Source organism: Copadichromis virginalis, linkage group LG15, assembly GCF_057382275.1.
Source record: "Copadichromis virginalis isolate Kocher_CV1m ecotype Utaka linkage group LG15, C_Virginalis_male_GT1.1, whole genome shotgun sequence".
In the NCBI taxonomy this organism is placed as follows: Eukaryota; Metazoa; Chordata; class Actinopteri; order Cichliformes; family Cichlidae; genus Copadichromis; species Copadichromis virginalis.
In genome coordinates this window covers 16,713,585-16,732,169 of record NC_140632.1, presented here as the reverse complement: position 1 = coordinate 16,732,169, position 18,585 = coordinate 16,713,585, and the positions used below count along the sequence as shown (strand labels likewise).

Sequence of the window (18,585 nt, the reverse complement as noted above, 5' to 3'; positions counted from 1 at the left end):
ATTAATTATTTTTTCACGTGTAAATGTGTTGTGTCTTTCCACTCACTCCACTTGATTATAACTGATTTATTTATAACATTTTATATAAAAGAAAAACGAGAAGCACATTAATTCATAAATGTGATCTAACAAAGGTAAAGGGAAAAATTAACCATGTTTGCTGTTCATATGTCTTGTAATTGGGATGAAGTAAACATCTGTTGAGTAATTTAACATAAAATTGTTTGATAGTGTTAATTTGGAAAGCCAAAACTCTAGCGGGTCCACCAGACCCATGAACACTGGCTGAGTAACAAAAATACGAACACCACACAAGGGTTAACTTTGCCCATCAGAGTATGCTTGTAGCTCATAATTATAAAGCCAGGACGTTTTGCCACTTCATTTTAGCCGTTAAAGTATGCTTGTAGGTCACATTCACAAAGGTAGCATGGTTTGGTCCTGAGTAAAACTTTAGGACTATAATTGTTGTTGTTGTTGTTAGTATTATAGAGATGACTGTCTGTCAGACATATACATTGTTATGTATTAAGTGCTGAGAATTATTGCATGTGGTATGAAAGATTTCCTACGTCTGACCTTGTAGCAGTATAGCTGGAACAGTCTGTTGTAGATCCTGTCTCGGGACAGATACAGGCTGTATATCCAACCTATCTCTGTGGCGCCTAGCCCTGTAGATGCTACAAATAATAATCTACTCAAAGTAGCAGATTGTTTGGACTTGATTGTTATTATTGTTGTTATTACTGCATCCCAGAAATGTGCTGCAAGACACCAATAGCACCATACCTGCCTAAGGAAAAAAAAGACAAGCTTTATGTCTTTTCCTAGCTTTAGAAACACGTTTTTAAACAACCAATTTATGTTTTGTAATTCATAAACATTTTTAGATTTTGTTTTGGCAGATTTAAACAGCTAAAGTCTGGGAAATTTGGGCCTGGTGTATTATTTGTTGTCACTATCAGAACTTTTAAAGCCAACAGCGTGTACAGAACATGTTAAAATTCAAAACTAGTAGCGCGAAAGGGCCACTTTTATGTTGAAAAACATCACCGGAAGTGTCTTTTTATCATCGAGTCTCACCTGACAGCGGTCCACCGCGCCCAGTGGAAGGTGGAGGCTGACTGTGGAGCTGGGGCATCCTTGTTTTGTTAACCACCGACCCAACACCAGTGAGCAAAAAAAAAGCGAAGTCAAAGCCGTTTATGCTGAGCTTCTGAGCAGATATGGGATGCAGGTGGGGAGGGGTCGTTCGTCCATCGCTGAGTTAGCTGACTCCGGCTTTTATATTTCAACAATACGTGCAACACTATGGCTAAGCAGTACGATGTGCTCTTCCGACTCCTGCTTCTCGGAGATTCTGGGGTTGGGAAAACATGCTTGTTATGCAGATTCACGGACAACGAATTTCACCCATCTCACATCTCCACCATCGGTAAGACGCTGCACTGCCAGCAGGACTCGTTTGTTACCTGTTTTCTGCACTTCATGTTGATCAGCTTCCTGATTTATCCTAACCCTCTTTCATCGTTTTATATGTGTGTGTGTCCCTTTTTTGTGGCCAATAATTTTTTACCAATTAGATCCAATAAGGTTGAACGGGAAAGTGCTGCGTTATTACTTAACCATAGCAGTGAATTCATACAGCAGAAATAGAAAAGCGTGATTGGATTGTTTGGAGAAGCCCTGAGAGGGGAAGAGCCAACACTTGGCAGCCATGCAGATGAGTTCACCAACTACCAGCGCTTGGCACTGACTATGCAAACGAGTGCCATTCAAAAAAAATAACAAAAAAGATTTATATATATATATATATATTCTCATATATATGAATGAGAAGTGGACGTTTTGCATCAGCATCCTTGTTACCGGTTAAACTGGGGCCCTGGAGTCAGCAGGTGTACATTAATTGGCTGCAAGTGGTTTCTGATCAAAGTTCCTTCTCAACTCAATGCCTGGCACAAATTTAGTGACCCATTCTGTGAGGTCTTTAAATAAAATGTAAAATCTTGTAAAATGAGAGTTTGTCAAATGATTAAAACTGCAAACATCACTGACTAAATATCAGTTACACAATCCTGGTATGCACTAATCAGATGTTCTCTCTGTGACTGACAGGGCTGACATGTTCAGCTCTTTCTCTGTTTGCAGAACAAACTCGTAGATTTGCCACTTCCCCGTCGATGACTATTGACTCAGCAAAGCCGAGCCAGCCTTCATTCTCATAGCTAATATGGGCTGTGCGCTTCGTAGTTTGGATTCAGAGTCACGACAGGCGCATTACCATGTTTTCCTTTGAGGTGAGGGAAATAAGGATATACAGTAAGCAGTGGGTTTTACTCACATGCTGCTGCAGAGTCTGCAGGCTGTGCTCTCTGTGTGTGTTTAGTTAATAGAGAGATCTGCAATTTGCCAGAAATGAAGAAGGGAGCATACAAACATTGCCGTGGCTGGTGGGTGAAGAAAAAGTCAGGAAATGCTCCTGCTGGTTGTGAGTGATAACTGACTCTTGTAGTGAAAAGACACACAGAACATGTTGTCGAGATAAGGTCGAGGCAATGAATCATGAATCCGGTGCTAAGCCATGTATTTACAGGCGGATATTACTTCACAAGATCCAATATAAAAAGGGAATATAAACACGACCGTGTCTCTATTTGTTTCTTCCTTTTTATTTTTGGACTCCTTTAGTAGTTAAATAAATGCCTTTGTATTAGTTTGAATAATGCTCCTGTAAATAATCCACACTCTATTAAGCTCAAATTCATTTAAAGGCTTGTCTTCCCTCATGTTTTTGCCAGCCAGATGTGATATATGCCCACATGCATACAGCTGCAAAGGCTGCAGTATGCTATTTTAAGTCCTAGACCTATAGCACTCCACAGGAAACTTCCACCCTGGAGAGAGTGATGCTTACAACCTATGCAGCAAGCCTTTCTCTTGTCTCCTACAAGGAAAATCCCAGCTGTTTGTGTATGTTGAAAATGATGACTATATCGATCTTTTTGTGCTTTTGTTAGACAATACCCAGTGTTCACAAGCACAGCTGGATGTGGTAAGAATCTGCCGTCTGGCAGGCAGTGAAATCCAGACTCATATGGGCCAGAAGAGCTGTTGGCAGCAGGTGGTGCCTATAAGCCACACTGAGAGGTCTTTCATGAAATAATTAAAAGTTAATTCTTCTGATAAACAGGGCCCACAAACTCCAAAGGGAAAGAGAGAGCAGGAGCTCAAGAGTGACCATCATCAGTGCTTTCCTTCAGCGGTTCAGTGAATCATTTCCCAACCTTCACGCTGACAGAGGGATATAAATTCTCTCCCCTGTCCCCCTCATTGGTTATTCCATTATTTATCACACCCCTTTACGGTCCACTCATTCATTTTCCTGCTCCTAATTATCCCAAAAACTGCTGCTCCCATGGCTTCTCATTTTTTCCTTCATAAAACACTATAAAACCTTTGTCTCTCATTAAGCTGATGCTCCTGCTGTTACTCAGAATGCTACAATCACAACATGCAGACATTAACAGCTCCTAAACAGTGTGATAATGAATAGATATTTCTAAGTATGTGGATACCTGAAAACATATATATGAATTTTCATTGCTGTTGTTATACTGTAGACATTAATCTGCTGCAAGGCATTTGAAGACGGTGAATTTTCTCCCATATAGCCACAAGAGCATGAATTAAGGTTGTCAGCTGTGACTTGTGGGGGAAGGGTTTTTAAGTGTTTCCACACCTGAAATCCATCAAAACTAGCTGTTTTGATGGATTTCAACTAGCTGTTGTTGTTTAGCTGGCATTGCGTGGAGGATATTGTCATGTTGACATGTTGTTAAACTAACAGGCTTGGTTCAGACCAAAACTATAAAAACATAGCTGGGAAAACACGCCCACTGTTTCTAGAACTGCATTTTCCTGTGTTTTTACAGCATTTTGTTGTCATGTGACCTGTAAATGCTCTTTGGCATTTGATGACAGGTCAGTCCCTGCCATTTCTGCAGGAAGCAATTTTAAGTTATACATAAATATAAAACTGTCAAATTGCATTCATTTACTGTAAAGTACATGCAGACAGGTTTTCTAGCATTAAACAGTTATTTTTACACTGAAATTACTATAATTTAGATCAAGTTTCCTTCTATAAAAACATCGCAATACTGTGCTGTGTAAAATATTGGCTATACACTGTAATATTGTCAGCCTGTTATTTAATGTAATTTTAACGCCGATACTTTAATAACCATTGGAAGATAAATTTTGCATGCTGTAAATCTATATATACAATCACTTTATTGCAAAACCCAGTTCAACTGCTCGTTTACACAAATATCTATCTGCCAATCACAAGGAAGCAAATCAGTGCATTTAGGCATGTGGACACGATCAAGACAATGGACATGAATTCGAAACAGGGCATCAGTAAGAAGAAGAAAAGTGATTTAAGGACTTTGAACATTGCATGGTTGTTGGTGCCAGATGGGCTGGTCTGAGTATTTCAGAAACTATTGAAGTGCTGTGATTTTCATGCATAGCCATCTCCAAAGTTTACAGTCAGAGAACAGAGAAGAATTGCCAGGCTGCCTTGAGCTGATAGAAAGGAAAAGGTAACTGAAATAAGCACTCAGTGCAATCAATGTATGCAGAAAAGCATCTGTGAAAACACGTTGAGCCTCACATGGGCTACAGCAACAGAAGAGGACACCAGGTGGCACTCATGTCAGCTAAGAAACTGAGCCTACCTCTCAGTGGACTCACCAAAATTTGACAACAGATGACTGAAAAAAGGTTGCCTGACCTGATGAGTCTTGATTTCTGCTGTAACATTTGGATTATAGTGTCAGAATTTGGCATAAGCAACATGAAAGCATGATTGATCCTGCCTTGAGTAAACAGTTCAGACTGGTGGTGGTGGTGTAATGGTGTGGGGGATATTTTCTCGGCACCATTTTTGAGCCCCTTAGCACCAACACAACAGCCTACCCGTGTACTGCTGCTGACCATCTCAATCCCTTTATGGCCGATTAGCCATCTTCTGTTTTTATTTCCAGCAAGACTGCATGTTACAAAGCTCAATCATCTTTCTGGAACATATCATTGAATATCCTGCACGTAGATGGCCTCCATGCTCATCAGATCTTAATCCAGTAAAGCACCTTTGGGATGTGATGGAACAGGAGATTTGATCATGATTGGACGTGCAGCTGACAAATCTGCGGGTACTATGTGACTCTATCATGTCGGTGTGGTCCAAAATCTCTAAGGAATGTTTCCAGCAACTTGTTAAGTTTGTATCATGCAGAATTAAAGCACTTCTGAAGGCAAAATACTCACGCAGTGCAGACCGTCATGTGTGACTTACAAATCTTCTGCCAGAAATCTACTTTATAACTTGTGACATAGTCAGGAACCTCTTTTAAGCTTATGGCGTAACCTTCCACGTAACCTGATGTGCACCTTGTGAGAAGTGTAACTATACGTCCGGTCAAAGCAACCTGCAATGACTTGAATGGCGTAGACGTTTGCAGCGTAGGATTAAAAATTCCCACAGAAGACTAAATCAAGCTTTAATCCGTGTCCACATTTGCGTCTCCTGAGTTAAGTTTGTTGTCTTTCTTGCACTGAGACAAGATCCCTTTTTTCATTAGTATTCACCGTTGCCATGTTACACTGGAAACCACTTAACACATCCACAGCAATCAAAATCTAAGCACTAGGTACGAAATAACACCACATTACTTACACTTCCTTAATTAGCCATGTCTGGCCTGGGTCCAGTTTATTTTTTAAATTTCTGTATGTTATGCACTAATTGAAGTAGTGGGTCATCTCTAATATGCTTTTAAATCATTAGACTCCACAGAAACTTGCCTTTATTATTATTTTCTATTAGATTTAACACAAGCATTTGAAGTATTCACAAAATAAAGCACCTTACTTACCTTAAAAAATTCCTATATCTTTTACAATACTTTCTTCCAGCATATTTAGATTCATTGCCTTCTGAAAGAGGTGTTCGATAGGCAGTTAGTGTGAGTCACTTGGTCTCTTTACCATGAAATAAAATCAGTGCTATAGTCATTAAAACTGCCACTGCATGTATGAAACGAGAAACTATGACTTAGCTTTCTAGTTTCAGCTGACTAAAAATGGAAAGATTGAATATTAAGAGTCAAACAAGGCCACGGTAATTGGAGCAAGAGTTCTGATCGCACCTGAATGAGTAATACTTCCTCTCTTGTTGAGGTATTTCATTTTATTTTCACAGATAGCTGTGTTCGGGGGCTGGAGCGTGCACACTTGTCTGACAAAGAGCAGCTGCAGAGATGATTTAGTAATGGTATTCAGTCACACTGCTGAGTTTAATCTTCCTCACTGTTACCTTGCCAGTCTTGTCACTGGCCTCACTGGACCTCCTGGCTGTCAAAACACCAATAAAATATCAGCCCTGTGCTGCTTTATATCATAGCTCAATAAGCAGCTGTCCACATTGTACTTATCCCGGTGGTGTTATGGTTATACACGTAGCTCGCTGCTGCTCGATAAGCTCAGTGCTCTAAAGGGTCAGAAATGGATTACGGCCAGCACAGATGGCTATCCTATTGTAGGAGGTTATCAGGGAAACAGAGGTGTTGTCATAGACTTGGCTTTTCTGCGCCTGTCCATAGCACAGATAGCGTAATCTTACGAGTATATTATGTCAGCTGAGGTGGCTATAGTTGAGGTTGTATTTGTCAGGAAGTTTCAGATGGCTGGCGACTTTACTGCATGTTTCTCTTACTGCAGTTCCTGTCACGTCTCTAATGTGTCTTTCTTAAAAAAGACAGGAAAAAGATATAAATACACACAGTATACAGCGTTTTGTCTTGAGTCAACCCTCATTTCTACTACTATAGGCGTCTTTTAGTTTGCTAGGCTTCTTGAAGGACATTCAAAGCTCTAATTTGGATTTTGTTCTGATCACTGTCAAGATGATTCCACACTGCTTCAGTAACTTTGAGGTCCAGGCTCTGGGAAGGCCAATCCATGACTGATAGTGTTACTATCTACGTGTGCTTGCATTTGAAGTATTTGGGAATATTGTGATGCTGAAAAATTGACCTGTTGTTTCATTTTTCTATATGGTATTACAAAATCCGGTGGTACTTTGTGTTCATAAATTAATCAGTTTTGAAAAGATTCCCAACACCGCTGGCTAAAATTCAGCCCCAAACCACGACAGAGCCTGCACTCTGTTTTACAGATGTACAACTGGAGAGATTCAGTGATATTCCTCTCTGCTGACCTCCTGCATACACATCGACAATGATTTCCTTCTTTCTGAATGACTTTCAGATGCTGTTCATTTGCTGTAGATTAGTTTTGTTTTTGTTTTTTAGGCCTTTTTTTTTCTCCAGTTATCCAGTTCCCCAAAGATACCATTTAGAATTGGTTCTTTCCTAAATTAGGTGCACAAGAATTTGTATCTAACATTTAATCATAGAGTATAAACTTTTTGACCAATTGACCCTGAACGTTTCATACTGAGAGTCATTTTCAATGGTTACTCGGACACAAAAAGATTCACAGTGCACAGCCAAGATTGACGCACCAAAACCAGAAGAAGGTCCCCTTTTTCTATCACCATTACAACTTCCTCCTTCATCCACAATGTGGCTCAGCTGCAGACAGTTCAGCGAGAAGTGGCTCAGATCACACGGCTGAGCTGCCACCCTCAAGCACAGATTAGGTACAGGCTACAGAAGTTTGTGAGATTACTACTTTTGCAACTCTAAATATTTCTTCTGTCAAACTTTCAGTCTTAACTCTCAACCACTGCTGACTGAAGTAAGCTCCATGAATTGAATATGTTTTACACAACTCTTTCTGGAGGCTTTGCAGAAGTTTTTCATACATGCACTCATACACCTCAAGATCCTTAAACAGATTTCATTTTAATTAAATCTTTCTAAAATAATTTTTTTAAGACATGTGACATTTTAGTACTGATAAAAAAGGTTTTAAGTGGAGATTCCTTAAACTCATCAGCATTTGCCTTCAGCATTTCTATACTTATTTGTTTCCTTCTTCTTTGAAGCAGCTGACATCTATTAGTAAGGTACATTTCTGCCATCTACTTGGCTTGAGTGTAGTTAGAAGACCCTTTGTTATAAAATCACTCCAAGGGTTCAGTATTAATCATCCAAAGTTTTTGTTATACTGTGTTAAAGCAACATTTTTCCTGGATAACCTTCTTTTCAACCCATTAAAGCAGACTGTGTCATCCTGCAACTGTCAAATACAACAGGTGCCAAGGAATGTAAAAGCTACTTCACTAACTATAAACTAGCATAAACCCCTTTCCTATGAATAGACACATTACAAATGCTAACTTAATGACGTGTCTTTTTCTTCTCTGGTCCTCAGTCACATGTTGGCTGCATAACTTGGTATTCAGTCCTAAAACACTTTGACAACCTTTTCTCTTGGACCTTTTCTAAAATTCTGTAGAATTTTTCCTCCGGCTCAGATATTTTAGCCATGTTAAAAAGACATGTTCCACTGGTTTTCTCCCTTGACATCCCTCAAACCCCGTGTTTTGCTCTCACATCCTCGCTCTTGCTTTTATTCCCTCATGTGCTATTATCAGCCTTAAATTTAAAAAAAGTTTTGCCACCTTTTTTCCTCTGTGTTCCTGGTACTGAAGAATCCCAATAAGATTGTGTTTCAATACAGATTAATGACAAGTTTATTATTGCCAAAGAAGGATTGCCCCTTGTCCTTGTGTTCCCCAAAGACAACAGCTGTTGACAGCTGTTGTCTGTCCTCTGCTAGTAATGCTAGTCATGCATGTCAGATCCATCCCCCAGTGACTGGGTGTCAGTGCCAGAGCATCCATCCGTCCATCCATCTGTTAGTGAGCCTGTCACCATTACCTACAGCACGCTGACATATTTTACTGCCTAATCCGTCTTGCACAGTCAAACATAGTCATCCCAGTAATTAGTCAAGTCAATTTTGAGTGTGTAGCCATTTGTTTTTACATGGCTCTCAAACTGCTGATTGTGAAATGCTGCCGTGTTCAATTAACTGCTGTCTCTCATACTGTGCACATTGTGCCTCTGAAGGGAAGAAGCAAAGCTGACAAGAAGCGTTTGTTTTTTTCAAGGTGTTCCTCAAGATTAATGTTTTTTTTTTTACAGAGCTACAAAAGCTGAGCGCAGGATTTAGTATGCAGTATTCATATCGCTAACTCAAATGTGTGCAAGTCACGGACACGATTCAGCTCTATTCTCTAGCATATATTCCCTCATGACAATAAAAAGCAATAACATTTCGAATAGTAACAGACTGTCAATCAAATGTACTAGTGTGTTTCCTTTTAAGGCTTTTTTAACCGATTGCAGATAGTTGCAACATTTATGGCTGTAACAGCAGTTACACATGCTTTTTTTTAAAAATTCTGTCTTTGAACAGCAGTATTCAGGGCGTTCTACATTTTTTCTAATGCAGACTGAAAAATGTGGGGAAAAGAAGCTCAGAAAACAGACATTTTTATGTTGAAGGCTGTCTTTGTTTCTACGTGCTTTGCAACTACAACTAAATTTGCCTCATTTCGCACAGTTGTTATAAAGTAATCAAAAGCAATATAAAAGATGAATGTCGCCACGGTGATGCCACGCATGGGTGTTGAATTCTGCATAGCGGAGGTTCAGTGTTACCATTTGGCCGCTGACAGGTTTTTCTTAGAGCTAAAAATGCCCACAGGCTGGGGTGCTAATGCTAGCAAGTTTGGTTAGCAAAGTGAACTGTATACATGCAATGAAAAGGCATAGATATGCAAAGCTGAAGTACGAACCTTTTTGGTGGTCTGCATCAATATTAATCTGATTATTCCATTAAATGCTCAAAAAGGCACAAACACATTGGAGAGCCAACTTCGTTTAGCGGAGATGAACTGAAAGTTAAGGTGACCACACTCGTAACTCCAGTGTGCAGAGAAATAAGTTATGAATAAAACAACTTTAAATTGTTATGAAGAGGGAAACTGTCCTAAGAGGCTCAAACTATTTTTCTACCAGGCTGTAAACACACTTTTTTCTGCTGTAAAGTTGGCCCTTTAACATGAAAGTCTATCGGGACTGGCCCATTTTTGAAGCCTCAAGTGGCCATTCTAGCAACTGCAGTTTTTGTTGGGTTTTTCAGCTTCAGAGGTTCCTGCTTGTCCAATGCCAGCTTGATGGAAAAACCCCTTCTTCCTGTCAATAGGATAAGTTTTGTAAAATGGCTGGCAGGATGTCTGACTGGATGAAAAACCCACTGAAGTTGATTTTTTTTTTTTTTTTTTAGCAGCTGAAAGAAGACAGTGTAGGCTGAAGCATGACTTGCTTTTCTCGAAATAGAACTTAGACTTTAATGATTTGTCAGTTTAGTTTTCTTGATTTTCCAGATTTGGTCAGATTCGTATTTGTAGACATTCACTGCTAAACTGCAGAGCCCATTAGGCTTTCTGTCTATATCCGCATTTTCTGCTCAAATCATTACAATTTCCATGAATGACTATCTGACTTGCTTAATACAATGCAGGAAGACAGCATCTTTTTTTAATGGTCTCCTCTCTTGTCTCAAGCCTCGGGCGCAGCAAGCTGCTGATTGTGATGCTGACCTTTCATTTAGTCTGAAATCTCTCTGGTCAAAGGCAAAGGTTGAGTATAACTTTTAAATGAGGCCCCTTATTGTCAAGCCAGTTCACTCTAGCCTCCAGCAACATTCACTGGACTCCTTCTTAGCCCAAGTATAATCTGAAAACAAGTTCGGCCAGCTGTAGTAGATATGCCAGCTTTTCCTTATGTCAGTGTCTTAGAAAATGAACCTCATAATAAAAAACACAAGCAGGACGTTTTCCATTTCTGTGAATCGATTGGACCCGGTAGCTCTTTCTGTGCGCGTGATGCTGGCTGTGGCACAGGGGTGTTGAGTATCAGGTTAATTGGGATGAACAGTTAATTGATTTCCCAGGGATTAGTGCGGTCTATAGAAGCCTGTGGGTGTGCTTTGTATTGACTTAACTGCATTAGTCTGCATTATAGATAGAGAAAGGAGATGAGGAAAACAATGACTGTAGTTGAATGTAAAATCTGATTGCTTTGTTTAGGAATTTTACTGTATCTTATCCAAACGTTAAAGACTTACTATAGCAGTTGTTTGTTATTATTGATGTTCAGGGGGGTTGGGGGTATTGCCATGCAAAACAGGACTCAGTTTACTGCAGTTTCTCTGAGATCCTGGCTTCAGGCTCTTCTTCTACAGTCTTATTACATATACACTACTGTCAAAAAGTCCTCATTTCCCATTATATATATTTCTCATTATATGTTTTTTTCTAAGGAGCCAGAATTTCTTATAATTTTTAAGGCTATATTGAACAAGAGTTTTCCAGAGTTTCTGAAGTTCTTTCAATGTTTATCTTTGGTGATTTGTTGCTTTGTCATTCATTTGAAGTCCACTCCTTGCACATCACTGTTGCAAAGTCTTTTAATTTGTTAACCACTTAAGACTTACCTATGAGTCTTTAGAGCATTAAAAAGGACACCTAACTCAAGGGAACCAGTGTTGTGTATACAAATAACAGCCAACTCAGCGAAGAACCAATTTTAAATTGTGTCTTTTTGCATTTTGGTCTTAGAAGCCTTTAACAAAAACTTAGCATTTTAAGCATTGCTTTCATTAATGCAAGGAAAAATTGTATGAAATAGTGTTTTTGCACAAAGAATGTGATTCACAAAGAACTATTAGTGAAAAACCTGGCATATGTCAACATGGTAAGATGTGGAAAGCAGTAAAAGCTTCATTTTTCTGTCCTGACAACGATTCCAAACATTTTATAAAACAAACCTAGTAAAAGCATGCATGTGTGGTAAATAAAAAATGCCACGGTGCACAAATATCAGTCATGGATTGGCCTCCCCAGAGCCCAGACCTCAATATTATTGAAGCAGTATGGGATCATCTTGACAGAGAACAGAACAAAAGGCAGCCAACATCCAAAGTAGAGCTTTAAAGTTTTGAATCTGCTTAAAGACATTACAAGAAAGCTTGTCTGAGGCTTGAATAATTAAAATGCTCATACCAAATATTGACTTTCAAGCTCAACAGACTTGTGCAAAACCTAGTTTTTGCTTTATATACTGCATTTCCATGTATGTTTGTCCATGTCTCCATAAAATGCTGCACATTTACAAGCAAAGTATAAATGCCTAAAAACTAAAAACTCTCATATATGTTTAAAAATGGACAGTCCTCATGATAACAAATAAACTTGCCCCTGTCTGACTTTCTGTGAATAATATCACACTCAGCTGTCTGAAATAGATCAGAGATCACTGAAGCGTGAGTGACTGCTTACTTAACCCCTTCCCAGCTCTCTTTTCTTTCTTCCCATCCCTCCTGTTTGCTGTTATGTTGTGCTCAGTTATCATATAGCTCTTTTTTTTTTCTTGTTCCACCTCCCCAACCCCTCCCCCACGCAGTCAATACAAAGGACTGAACTAAACGAGCACTCTGCTCACTGGATCATTAGCTCGACCTTCTCTCAGGCTGATTATACAGGGATGATGTGCCTCTCTTTGTGTTAATGTTTCCTATGATGTTGCAAAGCTGGAGCAGATAGTGGTAAACGTCCATCTGTCGGACAAGCTTGGTTAATTAATGTTGGTCGCTTACCGAAAGGAGAGTGTATACAATTCTGACAACAGTCAGAGCATTTAGGCTGTCTCTGGGAGAACTATCAAATAAAGCTACTTTGTGAATGTGATGCTGTGTTTCCTCATCGTATCTTCTCCCTTGCAGGGGTCGACTTTAAAATGAAGACACTACTAGTAGATGGTATCAAAGTCCGCATACAGATATGGTAAGAAACTGGAAAGAGACAAAATCTTATTATAAGGTGTTGTATGTTGTTTGAAGGGTTAGCCATAGACTGCATGTGAAAAATTTAAAAAAGTATTATGTAAACCATAATGCCAGCTACTGATATGTGGACTACTGTTCTATAACCTCATGTCAGGCATTAAGGCCGCTGCCATCTCGGGGGGTTATTTGAGCACAAAGGGACCATATTTGGATTGAAGGGTGGAGATAACAAGCTTGGTTAGCAAGGTGTATTCATAAATTGCATAATTGCTAATTAGTGATAAAATAAAGTAAAATCAGCATAGTGCTTAACACGTTCCCTTGTTTACAGTTAGCGGGAGAGACAAATCCTGATAGGGTTGTGTTGGGAACGTCATCTGTGTTTCTTAAAAATTAAACAGGAAAAGCTGAAAGAAACTTTAGTGCACAATAAGCCGTGCTATTTGTCAGATAATTATATCACAGGTCACCCAAAAGGCACAACCACAGATGAAAGAGTGATTTCAAACCACAGATATTTCTCGATTTGAAGACATAGTATGACCAAGATTTACAAAATATTTTTTTAATAGTTTCCCAGATCAAAAATGAATGATTGAGTCCAAAAACTGTAACACAGAAAACTATTTTCCCAGAGACTTCTATAGGATAAAATTTCTTTTTCCAACCTCAGCTATCTTCATCTGGCGGCCTTCAGATAGCATCCAGGTTTAAAGCCCACCTGTTTTGACTTCACCTAGAAGATAGCACGTACATTTTAGTCACGTATGTTTTACTATTTTTGTAGCACCAAACCTGGAGTTTGTGCCCTGTCATAACTCACAACTAGAGTGATGACATTTTCCCAAACTTAACCACTGATGCGTCACACTGACGTTGTAGAATTAAGTAGAAATCGAAATGCATGAGGGAATTTTCTTTTCATGCAAAAAATTGTTAAAATGCAGCTAAATCGCTCAACTTCTTTCTTTTTTTTTAGAAAAGACTTTTATGAATTTAACCAGATCACAGATCAACTGCTGTTTTTTTTTTTTTTGTTTGTTTTGTTTTGCATTTTATCTAGAGAGCCTATAACCCACATTTCACATACATCTGTCTACCTGAAGTCTTAACTTTGACATTGCAAAAGCTGCACAAGAGTCACTAAAAAAAGCTCTGCTGACCACAGTTTGCCCTTTTTTTTGTTATTGTCTGAAAAGCTGAAAAGGTATTTTAGGTGTCTGGTCGAGATTTTGCTAAGTGTCCTCTTTAGCCTCAACACTTCTAATTACCTGCCTCCTGCACTCCATGTCATTGTATTATAATCACAAAATGAATATTCATATATGTTTGTTTTGCAGGGACACTGCGGGCCAGGAAAGGTACCAGACCATCACTAAGCAGTACTACAGACGAGCGCAGGTAGCTTAAGTCTCCTACAGTTACTCTGCCATAAATTGATGCAATATTATTTCTGCACACACACAGTACAAATTTAAGTCTAATCTGTTTTAGATTCAGTTTGTTCCAGCTACAAGAATAACCCTTGCCTAATCCTTACAGCTGCTTATGTTACTTCTCTTAAAGGAATCATAGTGGAGCCGCTACCCTGAGGTTTTCACAACAAAAGGATTTTATCTGAGACTAGTGGTGTCGTAAATGTTCTTCCTTTCCTCAAAGGAGTGTGTAGCCCTTTCGCAGCAGTATGAAATTTGTTTTGGGCTGCTAAAGAGGTTAAACTGGCTGAAACCTAATTGTCTATTTACCAGAAACTGGTAATGAAATTGAAAGGAAAGTTTCTTTATCCTGTTTTGTGCTCTAAAACAGTTGAGTGGATTTCTCTTCCAGACTGTGGCTCACAACACAGAACACACTGCCAGTAGAGGCAGCCAGTTTTCCAAGTGCTAGTCTGATTTGTTTATGGGAATCATAGGGACGTGTTATGAAATGCTCCAAAAAGGGTTCAAGCAACATTTTGTAAACATGGATCTCAAAGGTGCTTGAAAAATATGCATGTTGTTGTTGTTTTAAAATCTTTGACCGTCTCTTTTCAGGGCATCTTCCTGGTATATGACATCACGAGTGAGCGATCGTTCCAGCACATCATGAAGTGGGCCAGCGACGTGGACGAGGTGAGTCAGTGTGATTTGGGATTTAAGAACTCAATAAATCAGGCACATTTTTCTTCAACGCTGTCGAAAGGCCCGAAGTAACAAATGGACCGAGTGTGCAGAGGCTCCAGCTTGACGAAGAACATATGGCTGGCATGGTGTGATAGAAACCAAACACACTGACCTGACAGCTATTCTGCGTTTACGGTGTTTCGTCTTCGTTTGTCATAAATATCGGAAAGAACACGGTTTTTCCACATGCGCTCACTTTTTCTTCATAAAGCTCTCTCGTCTTCCGCTCCCCTTTATCGTTTCCCAGGTGATCTTATGCTATTAATTTAGTCATTATGAATGTAATTTCCTCTATGGGTCTCTCCAAATATATCACCTATTGATGCTGGCACGCTTCCCACTTGCTTTTAATCTAGGTCTCATTTCCTGTACACTGTCGCGCTCTCTGCATTCTCCTGGCATTTGAAACATCTCTCTGCTGTCTTATCGCTTTGTTTTCTGCTCTTCTCCCTTGTCTGTAAACATCTCTTCGTGTCCACATCACAAACCCCTGCAGTACGCTCCTGACAAGGTCCAGAAGATCCTCGTAGGGAACAAGTCGGATGAAGTGGACAAGAGGCAGGTGGCCACTGAGCAAGGCATCAAGGTGGGTCACTCTGGCATCGATGGCTATGTGTACCTAGCAGAACTTGAGTTCGATTTTGTGGCTCTGCTTTGCTGTTTAGATACCTGGGATTATTCGGGAGAGAGGGACTAAAGAAGCATAACGTGCTCAGTTTTTTTCCATTTGCTCCCATTTTCACCGTAATCTGTCTTCCAGCTGGCCAAGGCTTATGGAATGGATTTCTTTGAGACAAGTGCCTTCACCAATCATAATATAACAGAGGTGAGGTTACACGGGGAGACACTTCTCTCAAGGCCATGCACAGAAATGCATGTACCTGTAATTGCATCACGGGGTGTCTCATCATGTCTATGTGTCTCCTCCAAAGACTTTTACACGACTGGCTGAGCAGGTGCTGGCAGCCAACAAAAAGGACCTGGATCTACTCCGGATGTCCGTTAACGACGAGCTCAATCTCACTGCTCTGGAGGAAGAGGAGGGACTCTGTGACAGTGCTGCTGGCGACCAACGCAAAGGCTGCTGGTGTTAGAGGAAAACCTTGAATCCTGACTGAACATATGTCACACATGCCACACACTTTGCACACTCCTGGAAAAATGTGTTTCCTTTTTCTTTTCTTTTTTTCTCACCAGAGGATGAGGCTTACGTGTCTGTAATTTTGATATCAGCTATGTTTCATCTTAGTATTTTAATTTAGTTTGGTGGGGCAGGGCCAAAAGTGCTAACAAGTCACTTGAGAGCAGTTTTAAGGGTCAAGCGAGAAATATTTTGCTGAACAAAGACTGTTTGCCTCCTTGTAGCTGAATGTTCACCATTTTCTGAACAGTTTAGCATGTCTTTGTAACCAAATGTGATCTCTATCCACTGCAAATTTGGCAATGGACACAAAACTTCTATAAGGGGTGAAAATGAAAATCTGATAATGTTTTCTTTATAAGTTACACAGATGTAGAGTACAGAGGAACTGGTTGAAATCCCCTTTTTTACCTTCAAATGCTTTAGATCCAGTACAAGAAATTACCACAAGAGGGTGCTATATGCATTGCAAAAACAGCACTCGAGATGTCCAGCGGTCATTACATCCCTGTTTTTCCTCTTCTTCCGTTCGTTTTTGGTTTTATTTGCACTTGCAGTGGCTTCCTTCAACGGAGCGAAATGATTCTGAATATATGCATCCACTTTATTGCATTTTGTTTGCATTGTTTTCATACATATCATGACAACAGAGGAAGTGTTGCAGCTTGTAATATTATCTAAGTGGTCTGATTTACCAGTCTATGGCGAGGGAAACATCGAGAGCAAAATAATATAGTTTCCCTGTAGCAAACAGAAGGTATTTTTATTATTTTATAGAGTTTGTTTATAGAAGAAACTATAGTACAGGTGGATCGCTGACTGCATATTGCATTGTACATACCACGTTTTTAAAAGCAATGTAGATTGATAGACTCATGAGCAAGTGTACGTCATGAACTTCACTGTAGAAGGCTGTATAAAAAGTCCACATGGGTATTCTCGATGGTCTAAAATATTCCCTTTGTGAAGATAATAATGTATCGATCATTTTGTTCTTTTAATAGCTGTTTTGTACAGAGTTCAGTGGAGATGCCTTTTCTTTTGTTTGCTCACAGATTTAACAAAGGACGAATGAGGGTTCTGCATGCGTTTCACACTCCTTTCCTTTCTTTTCATTGTAACTTCAATGAAGTTAATATTCACCTAACCGTAATATAAGTGAAGTATTTGACCAGAGTTGCCTGTTTGGAGAGTAGACACAGAAAGATGAACTTTGGCTACATTTTTTGCAACTTAGTATTACTAAATGCTACTCAAAACAATTGTTAACGTGTGCAACATGTGAAGCGGCGGTATGTCGTAGCGAATTATGTTCTGGACTACACTCTAGATACACAACTTATCTGTGTTGTTTTCAGGAACTTTATTTTTCTCTTTCTTTCAGACTACTTTAATTGCATTTGTGTAACTATATTACATGCAACATGTTAACCTTGAAGAAATGATGTCTGATGTTTATGAGTAAATACTTGCAGTTATATGACACTGTGCTCAGATGTCTTCTTGGTAATCACTAAATATGATTTGGAGATGCACTACATTGTACTATGCTAAATGTTCAGGTACTAAAGACAAGATTTTAATGGCAAAAACATAAAACCTTTGCTCATTTAACCCCTTTTTAATAATTATTATCAGAATCCCTGAAATGACACGTTTCCTGCTTTTTGTCTTTTAATGGCCATTATTACTCTTACCAGATGATGGTATTGCAGTGTGTCCAGTAACATAGAATTGCTGTATTGTAGGGCTGTGCGATATGACCAAAATCTCATATACCGATATAAGAATTCTATCGTCCCGATAACGATATAAATCACAAAAATGTAACATTTTCTGTAAATTCTGTGAATCTCGGGCAGCTCGACTTGCGTGAAGTGTTTCCAGCTGCGCGTCCTTTACCCGGAGTCGAGTGTTTTAACCGATGCATGAAACTATACATTTTTAGACATAAGTTGTAACAACCGCCGTTTTCTTTGTATTTATTACACGGCGTGCTGCGGGGAAAAGCCTATTCTAACGTTTGAGTCTAAGGTTTATTTTTTAGCACCTGGCGGCTCTTTTTTTTACTTCTCATCCGTGAATAATCTGCTTTTTCACGTGATTCAGTTTATTTTGAAAAGTCTCAACAGGATCTTGAGCTTTATTGTGAAAGGTTTATGTGGAACATGAACAAGCGGACACGCGATGGTGTTACCTTCATTGTTGCTAACCACAACGCATAAAAACAGGCGCTTGTCCATCCGTAGTGTGGTTACATTACATATAAGAGAAAGAGATAACTTTAAGAAATGTAGCCACTACAGTGACCATCAACACGATGAAAAAATATTGCCGTAAACAGTTTCTTTTGCGACACCACGAAACAAATGATAGCGTAAAATGAAA

The 18,585-nt window shown here is 39.3% G+C and overlaps 1 protein-coding gene across 1 annotated transcript; it reads left to right on the top strand.

Moving 5' to 3' along the window:
- The first annotated feature begins 1,084 nt into the window (after positions 1–1,084).
- rab15 (RAB15, member RAS oncogene family) lies at positions 1,085–17,680 on the top strand. Its single transcript, XM_085432210.1, has 7 exons — positions 1,085–1,435; positions 12,832–12,892; positions 14,235–14,295; positions 14,928–15,005; positions 15,553–15,642; positions 15,817–15,882; positions 15,989–17,680. The coding sequence occupies exons 1-7, from the start codon at positions 1,312–1,314 to the stop codon at positions 16,148–16,150; spliced, it is 642 nt and encodes a 213-aa protein (XP_085288336.1). The 5' UTR covers positions 1,085–1,311; the 3' UTR covers positions 16,151–17,680.
- The last annotated feature ends 905 nt before the right edge of the window (positions 17,681–18,585 follow it).

Bases quoted from the DNA above. Each gene is read 5' to 3' on its own strand.
- rab15 (XM_085432210.1), top strand. From the start codon at position 1,312: ATGGCTAAGCAGTACGATGTGCTCTTCCGACTCCTGCTTCTCGGAGAT. The intron at 12,893-14,234 runs GTAAGAAACTGG...TTTGTTTTGCAG, and splicing joins AAAGTCCGCATACAGATATG to GGACACTGCGGGCCAGGAAA. The intron at 15,006-15,552 runs GTGAGTCAGTGT...AAACCCCTGCAG, and splicing joins GGGCCAGCGACGTGGACGAG to TACGCTCCTGACAAGGTCCA.